The sequence below is a fragment of the Hylobates moloch genome, unplaced genomic scaffold (assembly GCF_009828535.3).
Source record: "Hylobates moloch isolate HMO894 unplaced genomic scaffold, HMol_V3 SCAFFOLD_21, whole genome shotgun sequence".
NCBI classification, from domain to species: Eukaryota; Metazoa; Chordata; class Mammalia; order Primates; family Hylobatidae; genus Hylobates; species Hylobates moloch.
In genome coordinates this window covers 18,596,906-18,613,231 of record NW_026652296.1, presented here as the reverse complement: position 1 = coordinate 18,613,231, position 16,326 = coordinate 18,596,906, and the positions used below count along the sequence as shown (strand labels likewise).

At 44.5% G+C, this 16,326-nt stretch overlaps 1 protein-coding gene across 7 annotated transcripts in view; it reads right to left on the bottom strand.

Moving 5' to 3' along the window:
- The window catches only part of PTPRT (protein tyrosine phosphatase receptor type T), a 1,124,172-nt gene that overhangs the window by 55,851 nt on the left and 1,051,995 nt on the right, over window positions 1-16,326 (bottom strand). For all 7 annotated transcript variants that reach the window (XM_032141872.2, XM_032141870.2, XM_058432870.1 and 4 more), the window contains 2 exons: window positions 13,787-13,874; window positions 663-739 (listed from right to left, as the gene is read on the bottom strand). In XM_032141872.2, coding sequence (XP_031997763.1) covers window positions 663-739; window positions 13,787-13,874 — 165 coding nt within the window. The remainder of the gene's footprint in view (window positions 1-662; window positions 740-13,786; window positions 13,875-16,326) is intronic.

Sequence of the window (16,326 nt, the reverse complement as noted above, 5' to 3'; positions counted from 1 at the left end):
GGAGCTGCTATGTATTTCCTTGCCAGTTGCTCCATCTTGGCTTGTGCTATTCTCTCTAACCAGAGGCCCCTCTTCCCTCTCTTTGATTTTAAATCATACCTGTGCTTGAAACTTTGGTTCACATCATATTTTACATTCCTGATGGGAGAAGTGGTATTTTTCCCTACTTCTGAATCTCTGCAGCATGTTTTCTGTACTTATGACACTTACCACTTTCTACTTTGCCCTGGAATTATTGATGTGCATGTTATCTCCCTGCTAAGGTTTTAAAGGGTAGAGACCATGGCATTTTTAGCATTATGGTTCCCATAGCATCTAGTATACATTTTACAGTAGGTACTTTAAAATTTTTGTGGCATAAATGGTCGTACGTTTACGTGAATGAATGAATGGATCAACAGACATATATACAAATGAATAAATGGGATGAATGAGTAAGACTAACAGTTGTCCTGAGGCCCCATACACCAGGCTACTACAGCCAGCCTGAAAGTGGATGCAGCGTTAGATGGACAGTCAACTTGGGTTACACTAGTTCCACATATTAGGGAGAATCCAGACTGCTCTGGAAGGGCCACCTTCTGGAGGAGAGTTTGGGGTAAACCACAGATCTTGAGCCTGCAAAAGCCAGCCCTAGCACCCAGCCCCATTAGGACACTCACGTCAATGTAGTTGGCATTGATGTAGTCAGAGTGCGGGTCTCCATCCAGCACCAGCAGCCTCACCCGGGAATGGTCATCTGCAGAGAGAGCAGAAATCAAGGGGATGGTTGACAAGAGGCCTTAGGGAGAGGAGGCAGCTATGTCCTCCTTTAGAGCTACTGTTTATTAATGACTGCATGTCAGGCATTGTGCTACTCTCATTTAACTCTCAACACTACCCTCAGTTACTGTTCCCATTTATAGATGAGGAAGTGGAGGCTCAGGGAGGTAAGCACTTCTCATTTTTCTACCTTCCCTTCTGATTTTGTCATTACTTAACTGGATGAGTCACATGTTTCTTTAAGTCTTAGTGATCTAATAATTAAAACAGGGATGGAAATACCTGCTTCATAGGATAATGTGAGAGACAATATAAAAATGCTCAGGACAGAAGAGTGTTGCATCTGGATTAATAAACTCCATTTTCATGCTGTTTAAAACCACAGCAAGTTTACCTATCTTCCACACATGCACAAACTGCTTTTCATTTGCCCCTTGGAGTATTGTTGCAGATAGATTGTCAGCCATATATTGCTATCAATGCTATCATTAAAGTGAGGCTGACTAAATCATTATAAAAGAGGTCATCAATAACTAAAAATTGTGTTATAGAGGATACCTTTTCAAACACAATCTAGACATAAACAAGATTTGCAGGCTTTATTTGATAGCATGCTTACTTCAACTAACACCAAATAAAAACCATTAAAAGAAAACTAGTACAGCAGAAGAATCAGGATAATCCTTTACAGTTAATTAAGTGAGCTCTGACACGCTAATAGACACACACAAGTAGAACATTGGTTGGGTCTGGTTGGGAGGTGGGACCTTGGTTTGCTATCCAGGTCACTGTGCACATATCATTGTGCAGTCACTGCATCCTAATTCACCTTCCTCTAGGGCAGGAATGGGGTCTCTAAGAAATGTGCTGGAGAGCTCTGGACATCCCCAAGGGTTTTCTGGGTATCATGGAGATCAGGTCAGCTTATCCTCTTAGAATTATACAGCATTCTGCAGTTTACAAGGCACATTTATTGCAACTAACCAAAACCCCTTGAGAACTGGGACATTATGCCTTATTCCCTGTTCCATCCCCTGCACCTTTAAAAGGTCCTGACATACAGCAGGTACTCAGTAATACATGGAAAAGGTATAATTGGATGACCTCATTGGGTTCTCACAGTGACCCTGTGGGAGAGAAGTAGGATGGGTTCTTTTAGCCCTTGTTACAAATGAGGAAACTGAGGCTCCAGAAAGCCTGACTGGCCACATGGCCAGTGAATGGTAGAGCACAGAGGAGTGAAGTTCTCTTAACTCTGAGTTCAGTCGCTCCTGTTTCCAAAGGGGGTGTAAGCACAATGTTAGAAACCACTTCAAATATACCCAGCAGAGGGAATTAACTACTGAGAAGTGGTTGCCTGGGTGACAGAAGAGTTGAGCAGCCAGATAGAAGAGAGTGGAGAAACTCAGAGATAAGCAGCAACAAGGAGACACTGCCTGCCCTTGGGCTGAAGGGATGGAGGGAGGTGGTGGAGTTAGCAGTGCTCAGGAGCTGGGGCCACTTGCTGGAACCTGAAGCCACAGTAGGATTCTAGGAGGAGCTGGAGGCAAGGAGGTGCTTCCCTTGCTGCTAAGGAAGGCAACTGTAGTTTTAATACCCTGGCTTCTCCCATTCTCCTCTCCAATCTCCCAGTGCATGTCATTGGCCAAACCTAAATAGCTGACAGGAAAGCCTGAAAAATGCAACCTACAGGGGTAAGTTACCTGCAATACACAGTAGAGGGGAGAAGGTAAGGAATGGGTCCTATTATGGACAAACAGGCCTAGGGCTGGCATAAGATACACCTCATATCCATTCATTTAAGAATCATTCATTGAGTATCTGCCATGTGGCAGGCAGGCACTGTGCTAGACAGCGAGTTATACTAAATGCCACTTTTCTTACTCATCAGGGGGAAGTTTCAGTAGAAGCAACTAGAGGGAGCAGGTGGGTGGTCTAAGCAATCCCTTTGGGTGGGTGGGAGAGTGGAATGTGACATGGGGGAGGAGTTTGAAGTTAACCTTTATTGAATTCATGGTAGGTAAGAGAAACTTTACATGCATTATCTCATTCAATCATTTATGCCTCAAAATAGCCATATAGGTTATTATAAGGATACCAGAATGATATGGTATTATAAGTCTTCCCATTTTACAGATGAAGACACTGAGTCTCAGAAAGATTAAGCAAGCTTCCGAAGTTACACGTCATGTGAGTGGCAGAGATAGGACTTCTCGGTTAGGTTTATCTGACCCTGAAACCCTACTCTGCCCACATAACTTGCTGTCCCAAAGTCTCAGGCATCTCACAGGCACTACAGCTGGAGTCTGTGCAAACAGCTGGTCCCCAGTTCCTGCAGGATTCTAGCCCTGGAGAGGACTTCCTGGGGACAGCCCATCCAGCAGGCTGGAATTCAGACAAAGCCTGGCACCTGACTCTCAGCCCAGGGCATCAAGCCTCTGTTACCAGCAGTTCCAGAAGGTGTAGGCCTTAAAAAAGTGAAAATGCACATTGTGTTTTCACTCAGTGGTCTCATTATGACTTACTGATTCAGAAATCTCCTTTATTTGTTGAGTTATGCCTGCCCCTGGGGCCCATAGCACTGGAAACAGAGATTCTGGTTTAAAATGTTGAAAGGGAATTTTTAAAATATAAAATGAAGTTGAAAAATGGGAAAGCAAAAATGACTAAAAACAAAACAAAAAGAAACAAACTTATTTATTCTAGTTAAGTGTTCTTATGGATGAAAGCGATCTCTAGCCACCAGATGATGGTGTTTGACAATGTCTCTCCTTCATTTATTAAGAATGTGTTTACTGCATACCTACTATGTGCCAGGCTAGTTGAAGGTATTAAGAAAGTGGTATCAAAGTGATACTCATGTTTAAGGAGTTTGTCAATTTAGTGGAGACAGACTGTATGCAGAAGCAAAACTTCCAAATCTAGAAGATGGGGAATAGAGGGCTTTGTGTAGTGACATGTGAATGAGGAATTAAAAATGAGTAAGGTTTGGCCAGTGCACAATGAGGAAGTCTTTCTATCAGAGGGAATGGCTAGAGTGAAGGCAGATATCCTGAAAAAGGCAAGCATGGTGGGGGGGCTGCAAGGGTCTCCTGTCCTGGGAAAACAAAGCGTGAGGGGAACAGCGATGGGAGGGGAGTCAGAGGAGGCAGCAGCGGGGATTTCATTTCAGAAGGCTCTCCATGCCCTATGAAGCCACGAAGACTCAAGGAATCATGCTGGGCTCCGCAGGGCAGCCTAATACAGTGTTTCTTGTCTGGGACAGTGGAAAGGTGCTTTATTAGGATGTAACCAAAATTCATGCCTACACAGCTAACTTATGTCAAGTGAGATAAACTTCTAATATAAGACATGAGATATGGAGCTGTGATCAGATTTGGCTTCAAATCTTAGCTCCATCACCTAGCAAGTCAATTGATCTCTCTTAGCTTTGGTTTCCTTAGCAAAATGGAGCCAATACTATATGGCATGAGAGGATTAAATGAGAAAACATAGGTGTGAAAAGTGCTAGGACATTAAGAAATGAGAGGATAAGCCACAGACTGGGAGGAAATATTTGCCAAACACGTATCTCAGAAAGGACTTGTATCAATACACAACGAACTCTTAAAACTCAGTAAGAAAGCAAATGACCTGATTAAAAAATGGGAGAAAGATCTGAACAGACACCTAATCAAGGAAGATATACAGATGGCAAATAAGCATATGAAAAGATGTTTAACATCATGTGTTACTAAGAAATTGCAAATTACAACAAGATACCACTACATACGTATTAGTATGGCCAAAATCCAAAACACTGACAACACCACAGGCTGGGGAGGATGTGGCATAGCAAGACCTGTCATTCATTGCTGGTGGGAATGCAAAATGGTACAGCCACTTTGGAAGACAGTTTGACAGTTTCTTACAAAACTAAACATACTCTTACCATACTGTATCCAGCAATTGCACTTTTTGCTATTTACCCAAATGAGGTGAAAACTTACGTCCACAGGAAAACCTGCACATGGATGTTTATAGCAGCTTTACTTAAAACTGCACAATCTTGGAAGCAACCAATATGTCCTTCAATAGGTGAATGGATAAACAAATTGTGGTGCAGACGGTCCCTCACTTGGGATGATTAGACTTAGGAGTTTTTTGACTTTATGATAGTTCTAAAGCAACATGCATTCAGTAGAAACCATAATTTGAGTACACATATAACCATTCTGTTTTTAATTTTTGGTACAGTGTTCGATCAATTCCCTGACATATTCAACACTTTATTATAAAATGCACTTTGTATTAGATGATTTTGCCCAACTATAGGCTAATATAAGTGTTCTGAGCATGTTTAACGTAGGCTAGGCTAAGCTATGATGTTTGGCAGGTTAGGTATATTAAATGCATTTTTGACTTATGATATTTTAAACTTATGGGTTTATGGGGATATAATCTCACTGTAAGTCAAGGAGCATTCATTAGATATCCATACAATGGCGTATGGTTCAGCAAGAAGCAGAAATGAGTTATCAAGCCACAACAGACATGGAGGAAACTTAAATGCATATTGCTAAGTGAAAGAAGCCAATCTGAAAAGGCTACATACTGTATGATTCTGACTATGTGACATTCTGGAAAAAGATAAAACTCTAGACACAGTAAAAAGATCAGTAGTTTCCAGGGGCTTGGGAGGAGGGAAGGATGAATAGGTGAAGCATAGAGGATGTTTAAGGCAGTGAAACTATTCTATACAATAGTGCAATAGTAGATTATGTCATTGTACATTTGTCAAATCCTATAGAACTGTACAACATAAAAAGCAAACCTGAATAAACTATGGACTTTAGCTAATAATAATAAATCAATATTATTTAATTGTAACGAATGTACCACACTAATGCAAGATGTTAATAATAGGGGAAACAGTATGTGGGTGGGAGGGAGTACACGGGAATGATGTACTTTCTGCTCAACTTTTCTGTAAACCTAAAACTGCTCTAAAGAAAAATGCTAAGACAATGCCTGGTACACAGCAGGTGCTTAATAAATGATGGTTTTGGGGCTGAATGTGAGGCAGGCAGTGAGCTAATAGCAGAGATACTTAGAAACTTGGTGCTCTCCACTTGCCCTCTGTACCAAATACAGATCCATCTATCTGCAGAGGCAAAGAACTATTGTGTGTGTTCACTAAAGGGTGAAATTCAGCTGTAGGTCCACCAGAAAGGCATTGCAAGGAGTGGCAGTGTCCTCATGGTTTATTTATTCCTTTTGGGAGATGCTAATATTATTCTGTGTCCCCTTCTTCTAACTTTATATAATTAGAAGGATAAAAAATTGTGTTTACCCACATGCACATGGAGAAAGATGGGGCGGCAGGCGATGTGAAGGCGTTTATACGAGGTAATTTACAAGCAGCCCAGAATGTTCATTATGCTCTATCTACATTTTGCAAGCTTGAAAAACAGCTAATTTGGTACTCCTTGTTTGATATTCAAGACAAGGAGAGGAGTTAAGAAGAGTCATGTGGAGGAGAAGCAAACTCCTCAATGAGGCGAGAGGAAGGTGTAGGTGCCTGGCTCCCCCCGCTCTCAGTTGAGGTGAGAGATGGGCAAGAGCTGGCTGTGGGGAGGAGGGAACTGGTGGCAGAAGGTAGAAGGGAGACATGGTACCAAGACACAAAGATTCAAAGAGCTCCCTTTAACACAAGTCTAGGGGAACATCATCACTCAGTTTGCAATCAATCTGCTGTTCCTTGCTTGAGGTCAAAGACCAGTGGTATGCTGGTAAATGTTTAACAAACAGCTCCCTGTGGGAAAAAAGGCCCTTATCAGTAATATCTGCTGATTTCTGTGGTGTAAATACTCCCACCATGACCGATTTGAAGTTACCAACATAGCATCAACCACCTCACAAAATTCCTGAAAATTTAACAATCTGCTCTTGCAAGCTGGTATGAGTCAGCTACAGAACACCACTGACAGAGGACAAAGCCTAGCACACCCCGCAATGTCTTGCATGATCTGATGGTTTGGGACCTACTTCTCTCACCAGCTTCACATACTGCTCTGATAACTGTGGTCTTCTTTCAGTTGCTCAAATGCACTATGTTCACTCTGACCACAGGGCCTTTGCATGTTCAAAGAACACCTTCATCCAAGCTGGCAGTTGCGCCTGGATCCTAGGCTCAAATTCTTCCTCTCCTCATAGCTGATCCCTCACCACACCTGTAGACCCAGCCTATCCCTTCCAAAGACTGGCAGCCAATTCTTGCCTTTAGCAGAAGGGAGGTTATGGATTGGGTGGGGTCTGAAGGCAGACATGAGGCTTGTCACACCCTAACCATATCACCTGGGGGAGGTTACCACCTCCCCTGAGCCTTTATTTACCCAGCTATAACATTCAAATCATATATATCTGTGCAGACTTGCTGCAAGGATTAAAAGATGTAAAACATGAACCCACCTGGTATGTTGTAAGAAATTAACACAAATATATAAATTCACTTTTGTTTTTATTCTAGACCTGGGCCAATGGCATCAGCAGCACCTGGGAACTTGTTTGAAGTGGAAATTCTTGGGCCCCAGCCCGGACTCACTGAATCAGAAACTGTGGGGTGGGGCCCAGCAATATGCATTTCAATATGCCCTCCAGGTGATTCTGATACACGTTCAGGTTTGAGTATACAGACCAATGTTTAGTGATTTAGCATAGAGGTGCTCTGGTTATTCACTTCAATCTGTCTTGGGAAAGACCAGATCTTACTGGAAATGGGCCATAAGACTAGAGACTCACCTTGTGCCAGGTGGTGGGATACAGAAATTTAGCTGTGTGGAACGTGTAAAATGTTCCAGGCACTTATCAAATGCCATAGGGATGCCATGCCATTTGATTCTCATAGTAACCCTGTGAGGTCTATATCATCCTCCCATTTCATGAATGAGAAATTCAAGGCTCCAAAAAGTTTAATAACCCGGAAGGTATAGGGATGAGGCCTTCTTTATAGAGTTGTAGGGTCCTCACTCCTCCTGGAACGCTGAGATCCAGGACCTCCATACCCTTCTATGCCACGCCTCTCCAGCTCCCACTTTCCTCCAAGCTCTCAGTCCCCAACATTGGTCCTCATCCCACTAAGGTCTCATGGCCACCCCAGAGAGAGGGTTCACTTTCCTCCTTCATACAGTTCTAACTCTCAGAACAAACCACAACTCCTTCTCCTTCCCTCCATCATCAAAGATAACCCAGTAAACCTGTCACCTCAACCCACATCCACTTAAAGAGAGAATCACTTCAAAGAGGTGGGGCTGGGGAGAGAAGATTATTTGGATACTTGATATTCTTTCTTCCTGTCTTCTGGGCACTACAGAGGGTAAAGAACAGAGCATTTTTTTTCCAGAGAAAAGAGATTTGACTCATAACAATGAATTGTGGAGCTGAAAAACCATTTCCTACAAGTATTGGAAATGTTAATGCCATCATCTTGCAAAAGTGGATAAGGAGGAGGCAGGTAATTCTGCTGAGACTGCCTGGGTACCTCATTGAAGCTAAAGGTCTGCACATTCAATCTTGATTGAATTACCATTATCAAGAGAGGCTGGCTTGGGCATGACACAGAGACAGCCCGACATTCTGTGTACCTCCTTGTCCTGCCAGATCCATGCTGGCTGAAATTGGAAAACTCCCCTTTGTGAGGTCCTAGGAGGAGCTGCTCCAGTAGATGCAACCTTTGAGGGACTGAAGGGGACTGAAGTTGAGAGAGGCAAGCACCAAGAGAGGACCGCCTGTGTCCTAAGGATGCCATCCAGGCACTGCCCCACTGAGGGGCCTTTCTGAAGGAAGGAAGGGAGGTTTCTTATTTGGATTTCTTCAGAAGAACATGAGATATGTATTTGGATGCAAGTGGTTGGTGTGGGGGGTGATCCCAGGAAACACCAGGAGGGGAGTGGGAAGTGAGACAGAGAAAGAAGAAATCTAATAGGGGTGTGTCATTCAGCAAGTTGCCATTGTAGCCAGTTGAGGTTTAATTCGGCTGAGGAGCTCTGGGAGTCATTCCACCTAAGCAGAGAGGGAGCTGGGGTATGTATATACCCACTTCCATCAGTCATTAATTGAGGGCAGGTTCTGGGGACATTTAATATTCTGGCTCTTTGGGCCTGCCCTGCAAGAAGGCAGAGAAGGCTCCAGTGGCCAGAAAAAGTCCTTAGGAAAAGAAGCAAAGGTGCTGCTGGCAATTTGAATTAGCACTAGCACACATGCAAGTAGTGAGTGAGTGGGGATATGGCAGGGTACCAATGATTTCTGCACCACAAGGCATCTGTAGGACCCAGGCAACGGCCACCCTCAGAGAAAGTGAAGAAGAATGGAGGCTAAGAGTCAGGAGCATTGAACAAGGCACCTATTCTGTCACCCCAAGCTCTGTCTCCCCAGGAATCAGCAGAGAAACCTGCTGTGAGAAAAGGCCTCTGGGTTTTGTTTTGAACCTGAGTTCATCACTAGGAGTGAGGGGCCTCTCTGCACTCCATAGCCCCACCTCCTTCTGGAAAAGATGGGCCTCTCTGAAGAGCTCATCTGCTCTGAGGTTGGGCCTTAGCAACACATTCTCCCCCAAGAACACGGATGTGACTTGATGCAGAGAGGACTCTTTGGTAAGGAATATGTGCCACCCTGGAAGGCAAGAGACCACAGCTCTGGTCATGGCTGTTCTACAGACTTGCTGTGAGCCCTTGGGCAGGGCACAGTCCATCTCTGGGCCATCTCTTCTTGCCTGTGAACTCAAAAAGGCTACACTAACTCATCTAGACTTAAAAGTCTGTGACTTAAGGGGCCACACAAGATTCAGATTTAATAATCATTCAGCTTAATTTGGCCTCTCCATCCTGAGAGCTGCCCTAGAGCCATCTGACAGGTGAGAACCTAAAGGTGGGGGAGGTGAAGTGATTGTGCTGAAAGTAAACAATAGAACTGGGATGAAAACCTGGGCCCGCCTCACCTCATGTCTAAGACCCCAATACACCTGAGCCCAGTGGGTTTTCCTAGATTGGGAGAAGATAAGTCTCAGAAAATGTACTGATATCCTGTGTGCCCGCAGACTGCCTCTCCACTTCATCTGGCTCTCTAATCCAGGAGGCTGATTGCTATGGCCAAGAATGGACATTCTCAAAGTTGCGCATGCATCACCATCACCTGGAGGGCTTTTAGAAATACAGATTGCTTGACTCTGTCCTCAGAATTTCTGATTCAGTAAGTCTGGGGTGGAGCCCAAGAATTAGTACCTCTAATGAGTTCCCAGGTAATGCTAATGCCACTGCTGTAGGCATTATACTTTGAGAACCACTGGATTAGGTCAACAGATCCCCTGTTCTCTGGATTCTGGTTGGGCTCAGCCAATGGAAAGCACAGGCAGAATATTGGGTGGAGGGAGGAGAGTGTGATGGAGGTACTTACTCCTCCAGCACCCCTTGGTGGGGTCACCATGGGTGGCTGCCTTGCCACCAAAGGTCGCACCCACCTCTGGTCAGGTCATCTCTCTTTGGGTCCTGGTAACCCCTCCCTACCGAATCCTTCGTGGTCTGAGGATGGAATTTTGGTACTGCACTATCCCTTGTAGTCTTTCTACATCTAGATTACACCTTTATAAAGAACTGATCCCCGAAGAGGGCCTCATTTTGTAACATTTGCAACCCCTGTGATCACTTCAGCTTCTCAGTGTCAGCACCTTCCCTGCCAGTCTAGGAAGCACCTCTAAAGCTTTACATGCTTTGGGATTCTTGAATTTCCCCTTGCCAACAGTCTCTGCCCTAGAGTTACTTGGAAGCAAAGGTCTCTTTATTCTTATTTTACCCATTCATTTCCTTCCCTTTCACTTCCTTTCCATTTACACTCCCTAGAAACCCCACTGTCTCTATTACTAAATTCTAAATAGAATCACTTGGAAGAAGGGATATTTTGCCAAGGTCTCTCGTTGTTTCATTTGTAGGCAGTGCCCTCCCTCCTACTTGTCCCCTTTAATATTTTCTGTTCTCCCTGGGCTGGGCCTTTGTCCTCCACTCCAGCCTCACAGTGCTCTGGGTTCCTTAAGATGCTAATCACAGCCAGTTTTCTTCTTGCGCCAAGAATATTTCTATTTATCAAGCCACGGCAGGCTTTGCCTTTGGGAGGGACACATACAAGGGCAGGAACACTTTCCATTCCTTGGGGCTGTTTCTTTTTTACATATCCCATTTCAATTCCAGGTTTTTTTTTTTTTTTTTCCATTTCCTTTTTTTTCTTGATTCTCCTTTATGTCTTGCGCTGCTTTCTGAATTCACTGGTTACCTCAGCACTGTCTTCTTTTAGCACTGAATGCAGACCTGCTCTTGCCCTGATCTCTTGCAGAATGATTGACTCTTAAATTAGAAAGGAGATTCTGGTTTATTTAAACCCATCAAGGTGGTATCGTCAAGGTGCTTCAGTTCTCTCTGTCTCCATTTGGGTTCCTCAGAAGTAGATCTAAGACAGAGATTTTAGTCCAAGCAGTTTATGTAGGAGGAGACAGGAATACCAGTAGGAAAGGGGGGATGTACGACAGGGAAGAGAAGGCAGATTATTAAGGGTGAGTTTTCAAGCCCATTGGAACTGCAGGTAGCTGCATCCTCATCCCTGTGGGAACTCTGGAAGGAACTTCAGGGGAACGGTGAAGAAGCTGGGGTATTTCATGGTGGAGGGCTTCTCCCGGGGGTATTAACCCTTCAGGATTTGCAGGCTGCCTGTGCCTGGGCAGGGGATCCGTTCCCAGCTTTGGAGAAAGTCCTCAGTCTAAGAGATGCAGGCAGGGCAGGGCTGGGGTGAAACAAGCTCATAGCCTCAGGCATAGGCTTTATCAGGTAAGTGACTATATATTTTAGGGCACAGTATCCACAGTGCAGGAGCAGAGAATGCTGGGGACCAGACAGGGCAAGCAGCTCTCTGTGGCGGAGTGGGGGCTCCCCAGGAGCAGGAGCTCCACCTCCCAGTGCCCATCACAGGGCCTGCTTAGAGGAGGCCCACGTGTCATAAGTCTTAATACATGTTTGCTGACTGTTTGAATATCACTTCTCAACACGTCACTTGCAAGAAATCTTGCTGTCTGAATTACCATCTCCAAGAGAGAAATTATAAATGTTTTCTGATTAGTTCTACCATTCATAGCCCATTCCTAAATCAGCACAGGAAACAGCTAAGCTAAAACTTCTGCCTTTTTCTTCCTTTACAATCTGCCTGTATCTTACTCTTTCTTTCTCCAAGTTTTTTCTTAGGCAATGTCTAGACAGTTAAAACAAAACAAAACAAAACAAAACTCTGAATTGTGCTAGAAATAATTTGTCATTCAGGATCCTTTTTTTTTTTTCTTTTGGATGAACTGGGTTACTCTGTGAGCTGAGACCAAGGGATGTTCCCCACACCATTGGTGAGATGACAAAAGGTCCAGGTTGGTTACACTGAGTCAGACAAAGGCTGTTGTAGACTCCTGTTCTAATTAGAATACATGCTTAGCATTTTGTACGAGATAACTTTGTCTTCTCTGTATTTATTTTACTTTGAAGGCTGTACCTACCAATATTTGGCAGTGACAATACTTGTGTGTTACCTATGCATGACATTCAGTTCTGTGGCAGTCTCTCTCTTCCTCACCCCCCAGAACTGAATACCATGCACCTGTCACACACAAGTTATTGTCACTGTTTATTCAGGCCCCATCATCCCTTGGTGAGACTACTGCAGTAGTCTGCTGACTGATCCCTCCAGCCCTTCCCAATCAAGTATACCTTCCATATCTGCTGCCCTAGTGATCTTTCCAACATGGACATCTGATCATGCCCACCTCTCCCCAATGAACCTGCCTTATTCTATGTCCCCACAGGACATGTCCTGAGTACCCAGTGAATCCTGGTTAATAAAATAAGGTGGAATGATAGATCCATGCTGCTCATCAGTGACCTCAAGCAAGTACCCCTGTGGCTAAGAGTAATGGTGCCAGGCACTGTAGCAAGAGTTTTATGTACCTTTCAATGCTCCTCCTATTATCTTCATCATCGTAAAGGGGAGGAATCAAAAGTTTACAGAGGTCAAGTAACTTTCCCAGGGCCCTACAGTTGGGATAGAAACCTGGGCAGTTTGACTCCCGAGGGCGTTAACTACTCTACAAGGCTGACTTCATCAATGAGTCACTTACTGGGGGTGCCTACAGGAAAAGTAAAGCTCATTATTGAGCAAAGGCAATGTCCTTCCTTAGCTCTGCGCAAGAACATGCCTTCCCCTGCAGGCTCAGTACCTCCCGAGCTGCACTGATGCAGACCTGAGGGCAGGCCCTCACCTCGGAGCCCCTGCCCTACTATAGTGGGGACAGGTAGAATCTGTGTTGCCCTAAACTCTGTCTCTCATATTATAGGAGTAGCCCCGGGCTCCTGTGGGGCCTGAGCTGGGCATACCCCAAGCCCCAGGTATATGCCAGAGTTACTGGCTTCTTCTGAGCATCAGCCTTTACTTCCGAGCATCAGCCAATGTGATTCCACCTTCTTGGAGGCACACCATTCTCTTGCCCGGGTACTCCTAGCCCCTCCCTCACAGGCTGGGGCCCATGCTCCTCACCCCAGGTTGCTGCCAAAGTCCTCCTTTGAATTAGAGGAGCTTCTGGGAACACAGAGCTCATCTCTTTATCCAGCTGTGGGGTCTTCTGTATGTCAGCCCTTTTGGCTGGGCTTCTTCCCCGACCTGAGGAATTGAGCAGGCAATGCTCAGTGAGACCCAGCCTTCAGAGGTTCTTCCCCAAGAGGCTTCATGGTTCTGCTCTGCCCTGACCCAGCTCCCTGCCTGCTCCCTCTGGCTGAGATCAGCCATGTTCTGTCATCCAGTCTAGGGATGGCAATAAGGCTGAAATAAAGCTTCCATCTTGGCATGTAGATACAAAGCTAGAGACAGCAAAGATTATTTGATAACAAATTCCACGTAAATAATAGTAATAGCCTCTTTTCCCCTGCATCCTCAACACCTGAAGCTTAGGAGCTCCCAGAAGGGCACCTACAGGAAATGATGTTCCCATATCGATTCTTATTGCGGTTTTCATCCTCCTTGGCTGTGTCCCACGAAGCTGTCTGCCCCTCTGGTAAGGCCTAAAAAGCAAGGACAGAGTGGTTAGAGTGGCCTGAGATAGGAGCTTTATGGAAGGGAGATGAACAAACAGGGCGAAGTAAGACCCACTGCGATGGGACTCCTAGTGGAAAGGGATAGATGTCCTTGGATGGGGCCTGGGGAGGACGTAGATTTTGGTCTCTCCATGGACCTATTCTTTTGTTCATTGTTTCAAATGTTATTGATGTCTTCTGTGTCATGAGCTTGCAATCTAGACCAGTAGGGGAATTGCTTGTCCATTCATTGAATTATTCATTCATATAATCAACAGATACTTACTGAGCGCCTAACATGGGCTGGGCACTGTTTTAGGTACTAGGGATACAGAGAAACAGACGAGTTCCCCTTGAGCTTCCAGTCAACTAGGAAATGTAGCAAATGAAAAAGTAAATGTGTAATTTTAGATATGAAAAATGCTATGATGAAAATAAAGCAGAATAAAGGGATAGTGATGAGGAATGAGAATTATTTCAGATTATACACTCTGGGAGGGCTTCTCCAAGAAGGTAACATTTAAGTTACAGTAGTCCTCCCTTATCTTTGGAGGATTTGTTCCAAGACCTCCCAGTGGGGACTCCTGAAACCATGGATATTACCGAACCCTATACATACTATGTTTTTTCTTATACATACATACCTATGATAAAGTTCAATTTATAAATTAGGCATCGGAAGAGATTAAGAACAATAATAAAATAGAATGACAACAATATACTACAAGTTATATAAATGCAGTCTTTCTCTCTCTAAATATCTAAATATTTTTTGACTGCGATTGACCTTGGGTAACTGAAACCATGAAAAGCAAAACTGCAGATAAGGGGGACCTCATTAATGATAGATACTGTAATTCCTTCATGATACTGTAATTCCTTAATATGAAAGAGCCAGTCACACCAAGAAAAGTAGAAAGTGCTTTTCAGGCAGAGGGAACAGCAGGTGCAAAGATGGTCAGGCAGCAACCAAATGACCATATTCAAGGACTGAAGTGATGTGAAGAGGGAAGTAGTGATGGAAGTATCTAGAGTGGATGGGGGAGTCCAGATTATATGAGACATCGTTATTACTGGTTAACGAATTGGCATTATTCTAAGTGTGATGAAAAACCATCAGGGGGATTTGGGCAGGGGAATCATCTGATTCATGTATTACAAAGTACAATCTGGCTCATGTATGGAACACAGGCTCTGGGAGGGCCATGGAGGAAGCAGGGAGATCTGCTAGAAAGTTGTGGCAGTGACCAGGCGCGGTGGCTCAAGCCTGTAATCCCAGCACTTTGGGAGGCCGAGGCGGGTGGATCACGAGGTCAGGAGATCAAGACCATCCTGGCTTAACATGGTGAAACCCCATCTCTACTGAAAGTATAAAAAAATTAGCCGGGCATGGTGGCAGGTGCCTGTAGTCCTAGCTACTCGGGAGGCTGAGGCAGGACAATGGCGTGAACCCAGGAAGTGGAGCTGCAGTGAGCCAAGAGCACACTACTGCACTCCAGCCTGGGCAACAGAGCGAGACTCCGTTTCAAAAAAAAAAAAAAAAAAAAGAAAGAAAGAAAGTTATGGCAGTACTCCAGGCAACACATGATGGTACCTTGGACTCTTAGACCGTGGTGGTGGTGGTGGATGTATGAGAAGTGATTATTTGCAGGATGTTCAGTTGAATGTTGTTCACTTGGGTTGCCTCGGAAGCAGACTCAGAGAAAACAAGTCAGGCACAAGTAGTTTGTTTGGGAGACAATCCCAGGGAGTTTGGGTGGGAGAATGTGGAAGAGGCACAATTAGTTTGTTTGGGAGACAATCCCAGGGAGTTTGGGTGGGAGAATGTGGAAGTGGCACAATCAAGGGAATGAAGTCAATATAGGGCACATCAATGAGCAGGTTACCACTGTGGGTATCTGGGGCTTAATCCAATGGGCACATCTCATGCCTTAGAGTTATCCCACCATGGGGTTGGTGCAAAGTTGGGGTAGTTATTGATCAATTCGCATCGAGTATTGGTTAAAGACAACTCTTGGAAACTCCCCAGCATTTCTTGCATGCTCCGTGGGCAGAGTGTGCATATTCTTCTGTCTTGAAGAAGCCCTCAGGTGAAAAGTCACAGGTGCTTACAAGAGGAAGCCATCAGGTGGGCATGCATGGGAACAGTGAGTGTAGAGTGGATGTGTGCAGGGCACCATCTGCCATGGACGCTGACTGTGAAGGAAGGAGAGGAATGAAGGCTGACTCTTAGATCATTAGTTTGAAGAACTGAGGGGAGAGAGATGTTATTTATTGGGATGGAGAAGCCTGGGTTAGAAGCAGGATTGGGGAGGTAAGAATTAAGTGTTGTGTTTTGGGTACATAAAGTGCTTAGTAGAGTGTCTAGCATTGAATACTGCGCACTTTTTAAAAAACTGTTCAAAATAAGAAAAATGGCAGCCATGTTTGAGATGTCTAT